Source organism: Lepus europaeus, chromosome 5 (assembly GCF_033115175.1).
Source record: "Lepus europaeus isolate LE1 chromosome 5, mLepTim1.pri, whole genome shotgun sequence".
In the NCBI taxonomy this organism is placed as follows: Eukaryota; Metazoa; Chordata; class Mammalia; order Lagomorpha; family Leporidae; genus Lepus; species Lepus europaeus.
In genome coordinates, this window is record NC_084831.1 from 14,805,266 (window position 1) to 14,822,260 (window position 16,995).

The following is a 16,995-nucleotide window of genomic DNA, read 5'->3' on the forward strand; positions in this document are numbered from 1 at the left end:
AATCTTAAAAAAAAAAAAAACACAAAAGAAACAAGTGATAAGAAAGGTAGCCACTGATGAGTAAGTAATGCTATATGGGAGAAAAGAGAAACTGAATTCAATAGTCTCAAGGTTAATTAATTCTAACTTTTAATTTAATTCTATCTGGCCAAAGCAAACACCAATAGGCAAAAAAAATTTATGCTTCCTTTAAGCCTTTAAGCACAAGTTAGCATGTCTCAACATTGATGATTTTCCTTTAAAAATGTATTCTCTGTATATCAACGATGTTTATTATTTACTGTATCACTCTCACTTCTGCAAGTATCTAGTCCTCTTTGATGCATCTTGAGCATCTCTTTCCCCATGAATCTCTCAGGAACTAGGTTGAAGAGATTCTCTGAAATGGAGGTTTGGTCTGAGATTCGCAGATAAGGAACCTCCTGTTTAGATCCAACTGAAAATTGATCCCTGTTAGAAATAAGAGTAGAAATAAGAGAGAGAGGAGATATACAGTTCAGCACACACTCCCTTGGACTTCTCTAAGGGTAAAGCTAAAAACTTGCCATGGGACTCCGAATCCCATTAAATTGGTAGGTACCAATGCCATCTTACTAATTAATGTGACCAGCTTAAGTTTATAACTGATCATAAAGATAAGATTAAGTGCCAAAGGGATCACATAAATAAGACCAGTGTCTACTAATCATAATTGATAGAATTAAAGGAGAGAATGGTCCAACATGGGAAGCAGGATACACAGCAGACTCATAGAATGGCAGATGTCCTAAACAGCACTCTGGCCTCAGAGTCAACCCTTACGGCATTCAGATCTGGCTAAAAAGCCCATGAGAGTATCTCAGGCATGGAAATCCAAGACACTGTGGCAGAAAATGATCTAAATGAAAGATCTCGGCCGGCGCCGTGGCTCAATAGGCCAATCCTCCGCCTTGTGGCGCCGGCACACCGGGTTCTAGTCCCGGTCGGGGCACCGATCCTGTCCCGGTTGCCCCTCTTCCAGGCCAGCTCTCTGCTGTGGCCAGGGAGTGCAGTGAAGGATGGCCCAAGTGCTTGGGCTCTGCACTCCATGGGAGACCAGGAGAAGAACCTGGCTCCTGCCATCGGATCAGTGCGGTGCGCTGGCCGCAGCGCGCCAACCGCGGCGGCCATTGGAGGGTGAACCAACGGCAAAAAAAAGGAAGACCTTTCTCTCTGTCTCTCTCTCACTGTCCACTCTGCCTGTCAAAAAAAAAATTTTAAAAAATTAAAAAAATTAAGTGAAAGATCTCTGTGAGATACCAGTGGAAAGAATGGGCCATCAAAGGAGGTACCTTTCTCTGAAGGGAGGAGAGAACTTCCACTTTGAATATGGCCTTGTCTAAATAAGATAAGAGTTGGTGAACTCAAGAGGCTTCCATAGCCTTGGCAGTTCATGACAATAGTCTCGGGTGATTACTGACGTCATAAACAAGAGTGTCAATTCTTAAATCAACAACAGGAGTCACTGTGCACTTGCTCCCCATGTAGGACCTTTGTCCTTAATGTGTTGTACTATGAGAATTCACCGTAAAACTTGTCTTCAAACAGTACTTCATATATTGTGTGTCTGTGTGGGTGCAAACTGTTGAACTCTTTACTTATTATTGAGTTTATCTTCTGTATATAAAGATAATTAAAAATGAATCTTAATGAATGGGATGGGAGAGGGAGCAGGAGATGGGATGGTTTGCGGGTGGGAGAGTTATTATGGGGGAAAAACCACTATAATCCAAAAGTTGTACTTTGGAAATTTCTACTTACTAAATAAAATTTTTCCATTAAAAGAAAGAAAGAAACAGAAAGAGAGAAAGAAAGAGAGAAAGGAAGGAAGGAAGGAAGGAAGGAAAGAAGGAAGGAAGGAAGGAAGGAAGGAAGGAAGGAAGGAAGGAAGGAAGGAAGGAAGAGAAAGAAAGAAAGAAAGAAAGAAAGAAAGAAAGAAAGAAAGAAAGAAAGAAAGAAAGAAAGGAAGGAAGGAAGGAAGGAAGGAAGGAAGGAAGGAAGGAAGGAAGGAAGGAAGGAAGGAAAGAGTCACCTCCACAGAGGCCATCTGGAAATGGTGGTCTTCCTGTTGTTTTCTAATTGTTACGGAGGGAATCTGAAGGGCATTTAGAGCCCAAAGATTTTTAACAGAAGTTTTATTTACAAGACAATTTTCCCTAACTGGTTATTGCACCCAAAATGTCAATTAATCATCAATTCCATAGTGCTACAAAGCAAATTGGCCCACCTCTGCTATGGATATGGAACCCCAAACTCTTCTCCAATACTTTCTCCTGTACCAGGCAAAACCCAAACTCAACTCCCTCCTGCTCAGCAGTGCCACTTCACCCCACGTCTCTCCTCCTCTGCTTCTATAAAGTAAGCCCTGTTGTTGCTGCCTGAGCCAAGAGTATATACTTCCTTATATAATTCCCTGTGGTATGGTGAAAAGAACTGATCTGTTACTTAGGAAGCATGCCAAAGAAAAACCTGCCAGCTACCTAAATCTTTTGTATTAAAAAGCAATACTATGGATTTGTGTGGCATCTCAGGAACTCATCTCCAGGAACTATTATCAGAAAATGACTATGTTTCCTGATAACGAACAATAATACGCATACATACTTCCATTTACATCTGTTACCCAACAGCTAAAAGAAAGACTAAGTGACAAAACTCAACTGAGTCATATTACACAGGAATAAAAAAGATGGAAATCAAATCAATCTTTCTCACAAAAATTCTGGAATATTTTCCTCAATTATGGTATTAGGGAAAGAGAAAATGTATCACTTGCCTCTACTGCCATAATAAAGTTTAGAAACAGAAGTTCCCCAAACGGACCAGCTTATAAATGCTTAAATAAAACATTCAACATTAAATATGAAGATCACTGCTATTGAACACAAGAAGTAGTAACAGTCCTTCAAAGACTGGCTATTTTGTTTCAAAATGTGCCAATCGCTGTTGTGATCTACACTGCAGATAATTCACCACAATGACAGCAGCCAAGAATAATGCTAATTCCTTTTACTCACAGTCTGCTTTAAACTGTCTGAAATTATTTTTGAAAGAAACAAAGGTCTTAAGAAACCACAAACATGTGGGGCAGGCGTTTGGTACAGTGGCCACCTGGGACACTCAGCATCCACTCAGGCCGTCTCGGCTCCACTTCTAGTCCCAGTCTCCCGCTAAGATGCACTCTGGGAGGCAGCAGGTGACACTTCATGGACTCGAGTCCCTGCTGCCCACACAGAAGATCTGGACTGATTTACAGTTTCTGCCTTTGGACCTAGGCTCACCCCAGCTATTGTGGGCATTTGGGGAATGACCAGAGAAGCAGAGGACAGAGTCTCTGTCTGTTTTTCAAATAATTAAAACACACAAACATACTGCCGGCACTGCGGCTCAACAGGCTAATCCTCTGCCTTGCGGTGCCGGCATACCGGGTTCTAGTCCCGGTTGGGGTGCCGGATTCTGTCCTGGTTGCCCCTCTTCCAGGCCAGCTCTCTCTATGGCCCGGGAGTGAAGTGGAGGATGGCCCAGGTCCTTGGGCCCTGCACTCCATGGGAGACCAGGAGAAGCACCTGGCTTCTGGCTTCGGATCAGCGAGATGCGCCGGCCACAGCGGCCATTGGAGGGTGAACCAACAATAAAGGAAGACCTTTCTCTCTGTCTCTCTCTCTCACTGTCCACTCTGCCTGTCAAAAAAAAAAAAAAAAAAAAAAAAAAAACACAAACCACACACACACACAAACATGTAAACAAAGAAACTAACGAGTGCCAATTATTTCTCTCCATTTAACTCACAAATAGCTTATCTTCACTGCACATTTGAGTAGAGAGCCACAATGCTTCTCTCTTATGAAATTTTTTTTTTTTGAGCTTGGATTCAAATTTAAGCCTTATCTTATGGCCCTTGACTAAATTAAAAAAAAAAAAAAGTATATTCACCCTTTCACCTAAGGAACCACCCTTAGTAACAGTGGTCATTACACACCTAGTGTTGAGATGGTATTACTATCCTCATTTTATGTATAAGAAGACTGGATCTGAGTGAAGTAATAAGGAGTAAATAAGGAGAATCAAAGCTAGGACTAGCTAATGCAAAGCCCAAGCTTTTCAAGCATGTTATAATGCTGCCTCTTGACACTAACACATGCCCTTAAGTTTTATTGTTTTATGAAATCCAAAGACGAGTCATCCACCCCATCTAAAACTGTCTGCTAGTTTTCCTGCAAGTTCTGTTAAACCTCACAACTTGCTTGGCCATTAAATTGAAAGGACTGCATTTTCAGAAACAGAGCCTTCTATGAAAACACTCAAGACAATGAAAGCCTTCAATAAAACAATATCCATTTACTCAGCAGGAAGAACTCTAACGTGATTCCACAGGAAAGTGTACTGGGACCACTTCTTTCATTTTATGCACCAGTACTATGCTACATAACAATAATATTAAAAACAGCTATCACTTGCTGACTGCTTACTTTCCATCGATGGTTTACATATATGATCTGTTATATAGAAGGTATTTGTCCCTATTTTATCGTCGTTTTGTATAGAGAAAACTGAGGCTCAGAAGAAACGTGCTTAATGCATCTGGTTAGAGTAGACCTGGCAATATGAACCTGGATTGGTCAGACACTAAACACAGGCTCTTTCTGCTCCTGGAGGAGACAATGTTCCAGAACTTGAGGAGACACCTGCAAGTCTTTCTATTTCTCCCCTACTGCCACCTTTAGTAGATTCCTGCTAAATAATACAGTGTTGGCATATACATTTTTGAAAGTTCATACAATTACTTTATTTTATAAACTCAATAGGTGAAAAATACTAAAATTATAAATAAAGCATTTGTTTTCTATGTATCCCAAAAATAAAGAAAATCCTATGGAGCAAATGAACACACATGGTTGTTAATCAGTTTGTTAGGTCTGAGTTAGTAACTGAGATTAAGTGGTTTTAAAACTGCTAATGCTCTGTTACACACACCAGTAAGTCACATCAGAATGTTAACAGAAAACCCTTAGAATGTTGCCTGCTCCATTCAGTTAAGTTGAAACTTAATACAGATACCCACAACACATGTAAAATTTTTTTAAAGTTGTCTCAATTCTAAGTAATCTTTTTTTTGTAAGAAAAAAAGCATTATTTTGAAATTATGTGCCATGAAAGAAGCAAATGGGTTTGTCAATGCAAAAACTCAGTGAAATCAGACACAGACAAAAAGAACAATATTATATCAGAAGTTACTCTTGGAAAGAGTAGTTTGAGTGGTCTGATGGATGGCAGCATTCTAAGAGTCCACAGCTACGAAAGCCCCACCTATTAGGTAAGAGTGATAGTGAAGGGGCAAGGGTACAGTACCTGATGATGGGCAGGTCGAGGCCCCGCTGCAAACTGAGAAAAGGAGGGAAAACAAATACAAAAGGAAAGGCACAAAGAGTCAGCAACACCACAACAAAAACCAAAATGTCACACAGTGTGCCAAAATAAAAAACCCACAATAATAATAAACATAAAAACACACAGAACAGTCAAAGCTTTGCTGCAGGACAGTGACAGACAGGTACTAAGATTCAACAGGTTAACGTAACTACCAGGAGAGTTTGTCACTGATCAGAGAGGAGAAACCTAAGCTGTTAGGTACCTGGAGTGCTCTCTGACAGATAAAAAAAAATACAATAAGGCTAAGGAAAGGTTGAACACTAAGTGGTTATATTAAGACAAATAAAAGAATGCAACTGCTACAGTTGGAGGAGGAGAAATACTTTTTACATTACAAAAATAGCCAGGAGACATTTAGATTGTCCAGTAGGAAATAAAGAATGTAAAAGAAATAATTGCATATTATCTTAAGATAAATAGGGCATCTTGTATATGAAACAGAAGTTTCAATATCTTTCTTTATTTCTTGGAGTTAAATATGTAAGGAATAAGTTAAATATGTAGAGAATATGTTAAATATGTAAATAAGGTTTTTTGATTACATATATTTATTTACATTATATATTATAAATAAATGCACTTTTAATATTATATTTATGATTTATATATAATTATTTATATTTAAATGCAATAACTAGTAGAGTTGAATACCAGGCATTCCAAGGCAAACAGGTGGCAAACTACTGTTAAAGTCTCAACAAGAATAAAAGAATAAAGAAGTCATATATCTCAATTACTATTTCTAGACAATGACAAAACACTATTCATCTGTACCTACTGCTACCTGAAACTAAGGATAAAAGCAAAATAAACATCTCCTTAGCTAAATCCTAAATATCTGGAAGGGGATCATACATATTCCAACTTGGTCTCTAACTTAGAATAGAAGAAAAGGCTTTTGACCCATGAGATTTTTTTTCACACTAAATCTCAAAGACCAAATAATTCATCAGGGTCGGTGCTGTGGCTCAATAGGCTAATCCTCCACCTGCGGCGCCGGCACACCAGGTTCTAGTCCCGGTCGGGGCGCTGGATTCTGTCCCGGTTGCCCCTCTTCCAGTCCAGCTCTCTGCTGTGGCCCGGGAGTGCAGTGGAGGATGGCCCAGGTCCTTGGGCCCTGCAACTGCATGGGAGACCAGGAGAAGCACCTGGCTCCTGGCTTCGGAATTAGCGCGGTGCGCCAGCCGCGGCAGCCACTGGAGGATGAACCAATGGCAAAAAGGAGGACCTTTCTCTCTGTCTCTCTTTCTCACTATCCACTCTGCCTTTCAAAAAAAATTTTTTTCATCAGAGAAAAATCTGGTTTCCAATACATTTCATTAAACTTAAAAGGATGAAGAGAAAATATTGGAGCATGTAGAACCATATGTGACCTACTTAAAAAATTACTATGTGTTAACCACCCTCTTTAACACTAAAAAGAAAATATTTAGAAAGCAAGCTTTGAATATAAACTTTAGAATTTTTATTTAATATATTTAAGGACTTAAAAGTATGTTTCTTCAGTTGTTTTACTTCCTAAATGGGAGTCTTTCTTCTGTCAGTTTCTCACCCTAGATGAATTAGACCGAAGATTAAGAAACCATCCCTCAAGCTCAGAATTTAAATTATGCGCAGCAGTAATTTGTAAGAGATTTGGAATTACTTCCCCAACTGCAATAATCACAATTTAAAATTTCACAAATGGCCACAATTCAGAAGACCACTGTACACAGTACTGGATGCAGTTGATTTTAGAAGTTAAAATGTCACCTATTGTTCAAGTAATGCAAAGTATTTTAATGACCTCTACACACAGGGTAGCAGGTTGGTCATGATATGTGGCTAATCACTGTAACACAGCTTTTCATAAAGGTGATAAGTGGCAAATGCTTTTCTTGCAGAAAAATTTTCAAAGAAACTGAGGTCTTGTATTTTCAGTGGACAGCAAGTTTCAAGAATACGCAAGATCACTCATGTGTTACGAAAATAAGGGTGGAAGTGAGACGTTTCTTCATTACACTGATGAAAATAGGGGTGGGGGGGAGGAAGGCTACGTTAAAAAATTAACCTGAGTATAGCAGTACCTGTCTTATCACTGTTCCACAGAAAGGTCCCATTTCTAAAGTTCTAACATAAAAGTTGAAACTTTATATTTTTGATGTTTCAGTCGAAAGAGAACTTTTATGAACATCAGGTTATCTTATAAAATTATACATATATATTTAACAAAAGAAAGAAAAAGAAAATGCAGCTTAAGGCTTCAGGTAGTGAGGAAGTACCTGGGAAAGCACCCTAGTCTATTTTGCACTAGTCACCATTGGCTATTGAGCTTAACACTTGGAATGATAATGGTCTTAATCCTACGAGTAGCTGTAAGCAACAGAACAAACTGTAGTCGCTGCTGGCTCATATCAAAACCAGAAACTTCTGTTTCTTTTTCTTAAGAGATGTCTGTAAGATGGTGAGGATTGTAGATATAAAGGAAAGCAGCCTTCTGTGAACTTGGATCCAATGTAAATGCCACCCACTCATTCACTCACTCACCCTTCTGTGCACAGTTGGTAACTGGGCATGGCCAACATAAAACTGATGTAACTTTGGCACTTAGGACCAAGGAATAGAAAAAACAACCAACGGTTACGGGTTACTGCAAAGCCAAACTGTCCCCCACTTCCATTTAAGCATTCAATAGCTTCACTATTTTGGTCAGGCTATTTAAAAATAAATTGTTTAAGAGTTCTAGCACACATAAAAATGGAACAAATAGGTAGCTTCTTGATATTTTTACTTTTTATTAAGATTTTTCACATTGTGATTTTAAAATACTAAGTATCCACTAGAAATACAAGCAAAAAAAATAACCTGAAGGAGGGAGGGGGGCCATTTGAAGCCAGTTGGATTGCAAAGACAGCTGTCCAGGGAAGAACAGAAAAGCCTAAACTGTGCAATTGCCAATGGCCTGTTAATGCAGAAATAGAATGGAGTGAGCTTTAGCTGCTCTACAAAGCCATGGAAGGGGCCCTTGCTTAGCACAACACCTTACCTCTCCTCACCAGTAGGGGCAGCTGTGAGATGGATGAGACTAGACTATGGAAACTTGGGATGAAAACAGAAAGTGCAATCCTGCCAAAGTTCATACCCCAACTTTACCCTCCCAGCACCAACACAAGTGAAATAAAGAAGATCAGACCCAAAACAACAAGCAAGAGTAGTATGGGGTCTGCTAATCTTGCACTTGTTTTGGGGTATGTAATGGAACATTTTATGTGTGGTTTTTAGTAATGGGGGTGGTAATGGTCACTAGCAGAGCAGATGGCAAAAACTGCATAGAGGACATTGTCTGAAGTGTTTATGACCACAGAAGAATGGCTGACAACTACAATTTTCCCCTTGATATTCAATTATAAAATAGAAAAGGAGAAAAGGAAGTCTTGAAATTTATCTTTTAAGTTCAAATTTGTCTGAAAGGGATACCCCACTTCAAGTTTAAAGTAAGAAAGATCTAAACTCCAAATTATTCCTGTCTAACTCCCAATAGTTGAAGACCCACCCAATTTGTTCTTCCCCCCACTACGCCTGGCAGAAACTGCCACGCTAGGTTAGACTTCCAGAAAGGACGTAATCAATGCATTTCTGTTCATCAGCCAACAGATGGATGTGGTCAAAAAAATGAGTGCTAGAAGCACCACTGCCTGCAAGAAGTACAGTTTGTTATATTGCTTACAATGCAGTATTTTATCCAGCCTCTTCCAGCCAAGGACCTGTAAACAGGAGTCTGTTCCAAAACCTTCCTCCTCTTCCAGTTGTCTGTGCAATGTATTGGCACTGTTCTGCTGGGCTGTCAAGAAAACTGGTTTAGAGATGCAGCTCTTCAGTCAGGTTTTTTGCGCCAGTTCTAACCATGTAAATTTAATTCTTTTTTATTTTTCAATAATTAGGAAAAGGGGTGGGAAAGGAGGGCTATAGGACTCTTTGCAGGAAGAGCTTACCACCATGTCCCATGCTTAAAGATTGGAACCAGGGCCTATCTACATTGATCTGGTGATTGTCTCAGGCCCATGCCAAGTAGTCAAGTGTCCACATCCCCAAACCACTCAGAACAAAACTTTCATCAGGTATCTTGCTGACAATTTCAGAGAGAAAAAAGGGGGGGGGGGAAGGGAGGGAAGGGGAGGGAAGACAGGGAGAGAGAGAGAAACAGAGAGAGACAAGCAGACAACTAGGACCAACGTTCCACCTCTCTAGAATGGTTCCTCAAACCCTGGGGAGAATCAGGGTCTGAGAACAGGTATTGGAAAAGAGGGTAACAGGGAAAAGAAAGAGGGTAAGAAAGAGACTACATTTTGGTGCAGTCTGCACTCTCCTAGTTCTCTGAATAAACCTTTAACACATTTCATCAATTCTGAAGTCATGCATAAAACCAAATGCACAGTAGCTAATGCAATAAGTATTCCTGTACTCCAGGCAAAAAAGTGGGGGTGGAAAACAGAGAGAAGATCCCTGTATTCTGAAGAGCACAGAGAGCTCAGATACAAAGAGGGATGTGAGATGCTACAGAAGCATCTTCTAGCCGAAGCTAATCATGCTGGGTAGGAGAGTGAAGTTCTAAGGACTTAACAGCTGAAGAAACTGTACAGTTTTGTAAAACAGAAGGATGAACCTTGAGGAAATCCTCAGTCTTTGTGGTGTTTGTTGCAATCCATGTACAGGATGAACAAAGAGGATGACAGCATTTACATTTCTATGACAATTTATTTACCATTTGAAGAAATGAGTTCCCCCACTGGTTCATGTCATGCACATGCCCCCACTGGCAAATGTTTAGAACTGATCTAGTGACACTGATTCAGAAGTCATACTTCCCAAACTACTAGAATTTGAGAGTCTAGTTAGTAAAATTCAATTTACTTAAAAAAAAAATTGTATTGTCCTGAATTTTCAACAATACATCTTACAAAACAGAGAAGAAACACAGCGAACTTGAATGTAACCAACTTGAAAAAAACATTATGCCACAAAACAGTAAGAAAAAGAAAACCAATAAAGCAAGCCCCATCTCTTCTTTTTCCAGTTATTCCAATAGGTAACTTCTGAAAAAGCAACGCTAACCAACAATAGTAACAATAACAATAAATCATCACTGGAATAAAGCTCCAAAATTCAGTAAAAATATTTGCCAAAACAACCCAAATCACTACACGAACTTGGATGAAGAATATCATGTAGCACAAGCTTCTGGTTACTTACCGGAGAACGAGTCTGAGGCTGTGAATTCATTGTCTGAGGGGCTTGAGGGTATACCAATGTGGTTGGACCTGCATTCTGTCCAGAGGGATATGGGGTCTGCCAAAGAATAGCAAGAACAATATCATACTTTGAAAAAATATGGTATGGCAACGCAAATTCAAGTTGCAAAAGAAGTTTATTAATGTGATATACAGTTCTGCTTTTTTAAATACAACTTTAGCACTGTATGTAGCAAATCCAAATCAGTGCAGGGTTTTTTTTAAAGTTACCATAAACCTCCTGATAAACAGACATCAGCAACCCAAAATCTAGGTGCAAGAAGGCCCACTGTCATCAATTTCTAAAAGGGACAGCCCAAAACACAAACAAAATGAGACATGGCTGAGAAAATTTGTTAGTGTTGTGGTGTGCTGTCCAAAGACCTTAAGTAAAGATGGCCCTGGAGGAAGTGGTCTCTGAATCACAATTACTGCATGATCCCATAAAAATCAGCAGTCAATAAGAACTTTATATAACAGCACAGAATGAGTAATAATGATACAGATTCAAACTCACCAAAGGTTTTCCAAAAATAACACAAAGCTATTCATTATCAATCCAAAATGTTACAGACTAATATATTGTGCACTAGTGAATTATTTTAAAAAGACATACTACTGTAACATGTTTAAAACGAAATATTAGCAGAGTGATGGACAAAAAAGTCATAGAACTTGGACTCAAATTTTAACCACTACCACTACTACTGTTGTTTGTTGAAGTGATTTCTCTTTCCCATGAATATAAAAACAACACATAAACCTCATAGGCAGTTGCTTTAAATAAGATAAAATAAATATGTAAACACTTTTACTTACTACTATTCATTTCTACAAATAAAGGAGCAGAAAATATAAATTTTTGTTTACCTAAGATAATTAAGTAAATGAAATATCTAGAAAATATTGGGGGCTGGTGGGGTGGTGCAGCGGGTAAAGCTATGGGCTGCAATGCTGGCATCCCATATGGGCACCAGTTTGAGTCCCAGCCACTCCACTTCAGATCCAGCTCCCTGCTGTGGCCTGGGAAAGCAGTAGAAGATGGCCCAAGTCCCTGGGCCCCTGCACCCACGTGGGAGACCCAGAATAAGCTCCTGGCTCCTGACTGCAGATCAGCACAACTCTAGCCGTTGCGGCCAACTGGGGAGTGAACCAGCAGTTGAAGACCTCTCTTTCTGCCTCTCTTTCTCTCTTTGTGAAACTCTGACTTTCAAATAAATAAATAAATCATAAAAAAAAAGAAAGAAAACAGAACTAAAGCAGCAAGGACTCCAAGCAGCACCCATATGGGATGCATAACATGCTACACCAAAATGACGGACAAAGCTTTGTATTCTGAACTAAAAAAAAAAAAAAAAAAAAAAAAAAGTCTTATTTTTACATTGATACAGTCCACGCCAAGCGCTGACTCACACCCTGTCCTCAAGGAGTTTCATCTATTTGCAATGGAACAGCTGTTCTATCATAATGTATACCACTGTGTCATTAGTAATATGGGATATGTAACAGAGCATTAGATAAAGAAACGTGGCCAACAGGACACTCAGCTCTCACAGCATTTTTCCATTCTGTGTTACTGTCTTACAAATGGTGTGATCCGTACCTTCTGTGGTCAGAAGCAGAGCAACCAGAAAGGATGCTACTATGCCTTTCATCTGACCTCCGTATTGAATGACATGATTTAATCAAGTTTAGATAACTTTTAATGTACTACTAAGTTATATGGAAAATACAAAGATTCAATGGGAAGTCTTTGGCCATGTTTCATAACATCAAACTCTTGGAAAACTAAGGCTACATCAATGATGGATCATTTTGTTAGTCATCAGAATATGTGTATTTTCCATTTCAAAGCCATCACAAAGCCTTACCACTCCAAGGATAGAGAAACCCTGTATCTACACTTCTTTTCAGTTCACTGTCCAAATTTATATAAGAGTCAAAAACTTGCATTTTCATTTTCATCTTCTTATGTTTCAAGTTGAACCCTCTTGGTTCTCACTCCATACATCAGGAACATAAAAATAATAGCAAATAGTGTTAACTGACAAACTGTTAACAAAATGCCCATGAACACAGCCAATTGTAATAGTAATATGGTGCATTTACAGCCAATAAGTCTATTACAACTATTTAATGAGACCTTTACATATAACTCAGATATGAAAAGTCATTTCTTTTGTTTGAAGACACTTTCATCACCTTAAATAAATCCTACCACAAAGACTAAATTCAATATTGTGTACCTGTAAGTCAACAACTTTTTAAAGAGCTATTTAGGTTAATACTTAAAAAAATTCATTTATTTATGTGCAAATCAAGAGTTGGAGAGAGGGAAAGGGGCTAGGGAGGGAGTGTCAGAGGAAGGGAGAAAGAGAGAAAGAGAGAGAGACATTTAGTATCTGCTAGTTCACTCCTCAAATGGCTACAATACCCAGATTGAAGCCAGGAGACTAGAACTCCATTCAGGTCGCCCACGTGAATGCTAGGGTCATCTGCTGCCTTCACAGGCACATTGGCAGGGAGTTGGATCAGAAATGGAGCAGCTGAGACTCCAACTGGTGCTCATTGGGAATGTAACCATTGCAGGAGGTGGTTTAACCTGCTGTGCCATAATGCAAGCCCTAATACTTACCAAATTTTAAATAACCTTTAATTCTACAGTTTCATTTCTAAGAATCCAAACTGCATATATATTCATAATAGGGATCTCTTTTATTCTCTCCTTCTCCAAATTGGAAAAATTCTAAATTTTCATATAAAAGAGAAAGGTTAAAAATGCTATATTCAGTTGATCAGCATTGGTATAATCTTAAAAAGAAAAAAATAAATTGTCATTCACCATATCATGGAAAGATGTCTATAATATACATTAAGGGACAAAAGCAACCTGTAGAATTTTTCAGTATAAAGGGACGCTGTTTTGTTTTGTTTTGTTTTTCATTTGAAATACAGATATATAATTGTTTTTCAGCCTTTTGGTTAACATCAAGTGTAATAAAATATACATAAATAGAAATATGCATTTAGCCTAGCAGATGAGATGTGTCTATCACAAATCAGAGTGTCTGGGTTTGATTTCTGGCTCTAGATGCTGGCCTGGTTCCCAATTCTAGCTTACTGACAATGAGGACCCTGGAAGGCAGCATTAATGGCTCAAGTAATTGGGCTCCTATCACGCATATGGGACACCTCAACTGCATTCCAAGTGCCTAGGTTTGAACCCAGCTGTAGCCACTGAGGGCATTTGGGGGAATAAACTAACAGGTAAGCATGTATCCATTTTCTCTCTCTCTCTCTCTCAGCTCCAGCCACTGAGGAAGTCTGGGGAGTGAACCAACAGATAAATGTGCTCACTCACACTCTCTCTTCTTCTCAAATAAAATACACTAATAGAAAAAGTTTAAAATATGCACACTGTGTACACTTGCAGAATACACATTCTTCTCAGCAATGCATGGAACTTTCTCTAGGATTGACCACAAACTAGGCCATAAAGAAACTCTTAGGCCGGCGCCATGGCTCAACAGGCTAATCCTCTGCCTTGCGGCGCCGGCACACCGGGTTCTAGTCCCGGTCGGGGTGCCGGATTCTGTCCTGGTTGCCCCTCTTCCAGGCCAGTTCTCTGCTGTGGCCCGGGAGTGCAGTGGAGGATGGCCCAAGTGCTTGGGCCCTGCACCCCACAGGAGACCAGGAGAAGCACCTGGCTCCTGCCTTCGGATCAGCGCGGTGCGCCGGCCGCAGTGTGCCTACTGCGGCGCCCATTGGAGGGTGAACCAACGGCAAAAAGGAAGACCTTTCTCTCTGTCTCTCTCTCTCTCACTATCCACTCTGACTGTCAAAAGAAAAAAAAAAGAAAATAAAAAAAGAAACTCTTAACAAATTAAAAAAAACCTAAATAATACCATGCATCTTCTCAGAACACAATGGAATGAAGCTGGAAATGAGCAACTCAGGAATCTCTAGAACACACGCAAACACATGGAGACTGAACAACATGCTCCTGAAAACAGTGGGTCATAGAAGAAATAAAAAAAATTTCTGGAAACAAACACAGATGACAACGCAACATAACTTATGTGATACAGCAAAAGCAGAGTTAAGAGGAAAGTTTATAGCAATAGGTGCCTACATCAAGAAATTGGAAAGGCACCAAATAAATGAGCTATCAAAGCATCTCATGGATCTAGAAAAACAACAGCAACCGAAACTAAAAAATAATAGGAGAAAAGAAGTAATTAAAATTGGAGAAATCAACAAAATTGAATTAAAAAATACAAAAAATCAGAAAAGCAAAGAGCTGGTTTTTTGAAAAAAATAAACAATACTGACAGACTATTGGCCCAATTAACCAAAAAAAGGAGAGAAGACCCAAATCAATAAAATTAGAGATGAAAAAGGAAATGCAATAATAGACACCACAGAAATAAAAAGAAGCATCACAAATTACCATGAAGAGCTAGAAATATGCCAACAAACTGGGAAACCCAGAAGAACAGAAGCGGATAGATTCCTGGACACAAAACCTATCTAAATTGAGTCATGAAGACACAGAAAACCTAAACAGACCCATAACCAAGATGGAAATTGAATCAGTAATAAAGGCCCTCCTAACAAAGAAAAACCCAGGACTGGATGGACTGAATTCTACCAGACATTTAAAGAAGAACTAACTCCAATTTTTCTCAAGTTATTCAAAACAACTGAAAGGGAAGGTATCCTCCCAAAATCTTTCTATGAAGCCAGCATTACCTTAATTTCTAAACCTGAAAAAGATGCAACAGAGAAAGAGAATAGCAGACCAATTTCCCTGATGAACACAGATGCAAAAATCATCACAAAATTCTAGCCAATAGAATCCAACAACACATCAAAAGATCATCCACCCAGACCAAGTGGGATTTATCCTTGGTATGCAGGGATGGTTCAACATTCACAAATCGATCAATGTGATACATCACATTAACAAACTGCTGAACAAAAACCATATGATTATCTCATTAAATACAGAGAAAGCATTTGTTAAAATACAACACCCTTTCATGATGAAAACTCTAAGCAAATTGAGTATAGAAGGAATATTCCTCAACACAATCAAGGCAATTTATGACAAACCCTCAGCCAACATCATTTTAATGAAAAAAAGTTGGAAGCATTCCCACTGAGATCTGGTACAAGACAAGGATGCCCATTTTCATCATTGCTATTCAATACAGTCCTAGAAGTCTAGCCAGAGCATTAGGCAAGAAAAAGAAATCAAAGGGATAAAAATTGGGAAAGATAAAGTCAAACTATCCCTATTTGCAGATGACATGATTCTATATATAAGTGATCCAAAAGACTCCACTAAGAGACATATTGAAACTCATAAAAGAGTTTGGTAAAGTAGCAGGATATAAAATCAAGACACAAAAATTAACAGGCTTTGTATACACAGACAAGGCCATGGCTAAGAAAGAACTTCTAAGATCAATCTCATTCACGATAGCTACAAAAAAATCAACTACCTTGGAATAAACTTAACAAAGGATGTCAAAGATCTCTACAATGAGAATTACAAAATATTAAAGAAGGAAATAGAAGGTTTTAAAAAATGGAAAAATCTTCCATGTTCATCTATTGGAAAAATCAATATCATCAGAATGCCCATTCTCCTGAAAGCAATTTACAGATTCAATGTGATTCCAATCAAAATACCAAAGACATTCTGCTCAGATTTAGAAAGAATGCTGAAATTCATTAAACACAGAGGAGATCACAAATAGCTAAAGCAATCTTATGCAACAAAAACAAATATGGAAGCATCACAATACGAGATGTCAAGACATACTACAAGGCAAGTATAATCAAAACAGCTACTGGTACAAAAACAATTGGATAGACCAACGGAACAGAATAGAAATGCCAGAAATCAATCCAAACATCTACAACCAACTTACATTTGACCAAGGAGCTAAAACCAATCTCTGGAGCAATGACAGTTTCTTCAACAAATGGTGCTGGGAAAACTGGATTTCCACATGCAGCAGTACGAAGCAGGACCCAGACCTTACACTTTACATGAAAATCCATTCAAAATGGATTGAAGACGTAAATCTATGACCTGATACCAACAAATTACTAAAGAACATTTGGGAAATCCTGCAAGACATTGGCACAGGCAAAGACTTCTTGGAAAAGACCCCAGAGGCACAGGCGGCCAAAGCCAAAATTAACAAATGGGATTACATCAAATTGAGAAGATTCTGTATGGCTAAAGAAAACAGCCAGGAAAGTGAAG

General features: G+C 38.9%; 1 protein-coding gene across 11 annotated transcripts in view; it reads right to left on the reverse strand.

Annotated features, from left to right (window-relative positions):
- The window catches only part of EIF4G3 (eukaryotic translation initiation factor 4 gamma 3), a 366,352-nt gene that overhangs the window by 192,718 nt on the left and 156,639 nt on the right, over positions 1-16,995 (reverse strand). For 8 of the 11 annotated variants that reach the window (XM_062190568.1, XM_062190570.1, XM_062190569.1 and 5 more), the window contains 2 exons: positions 10,678-10,773; positions 5,368-5,400 (listed from right to left, as the gene is read on the reverse strand). In XM_062190568.1, coding sequence (XP_062046552.1) covers positions 5,368-5,400; positions 10,678-10,707 — 63 coding nt within the window. In that variant the 5' untranslated portion in view covers positions 10,708-10,773. Of the gene's footprint in view, positions 1-5,367; positions 5,401-9,154; positions 9,264-10,677; positions 10,774-16,995 lie in introns of those variants that run through there. The other 3 variants (XM_062190571.1, XM_062190574.1, XM_062190573.1) reach the window with 2 other exon arrangements.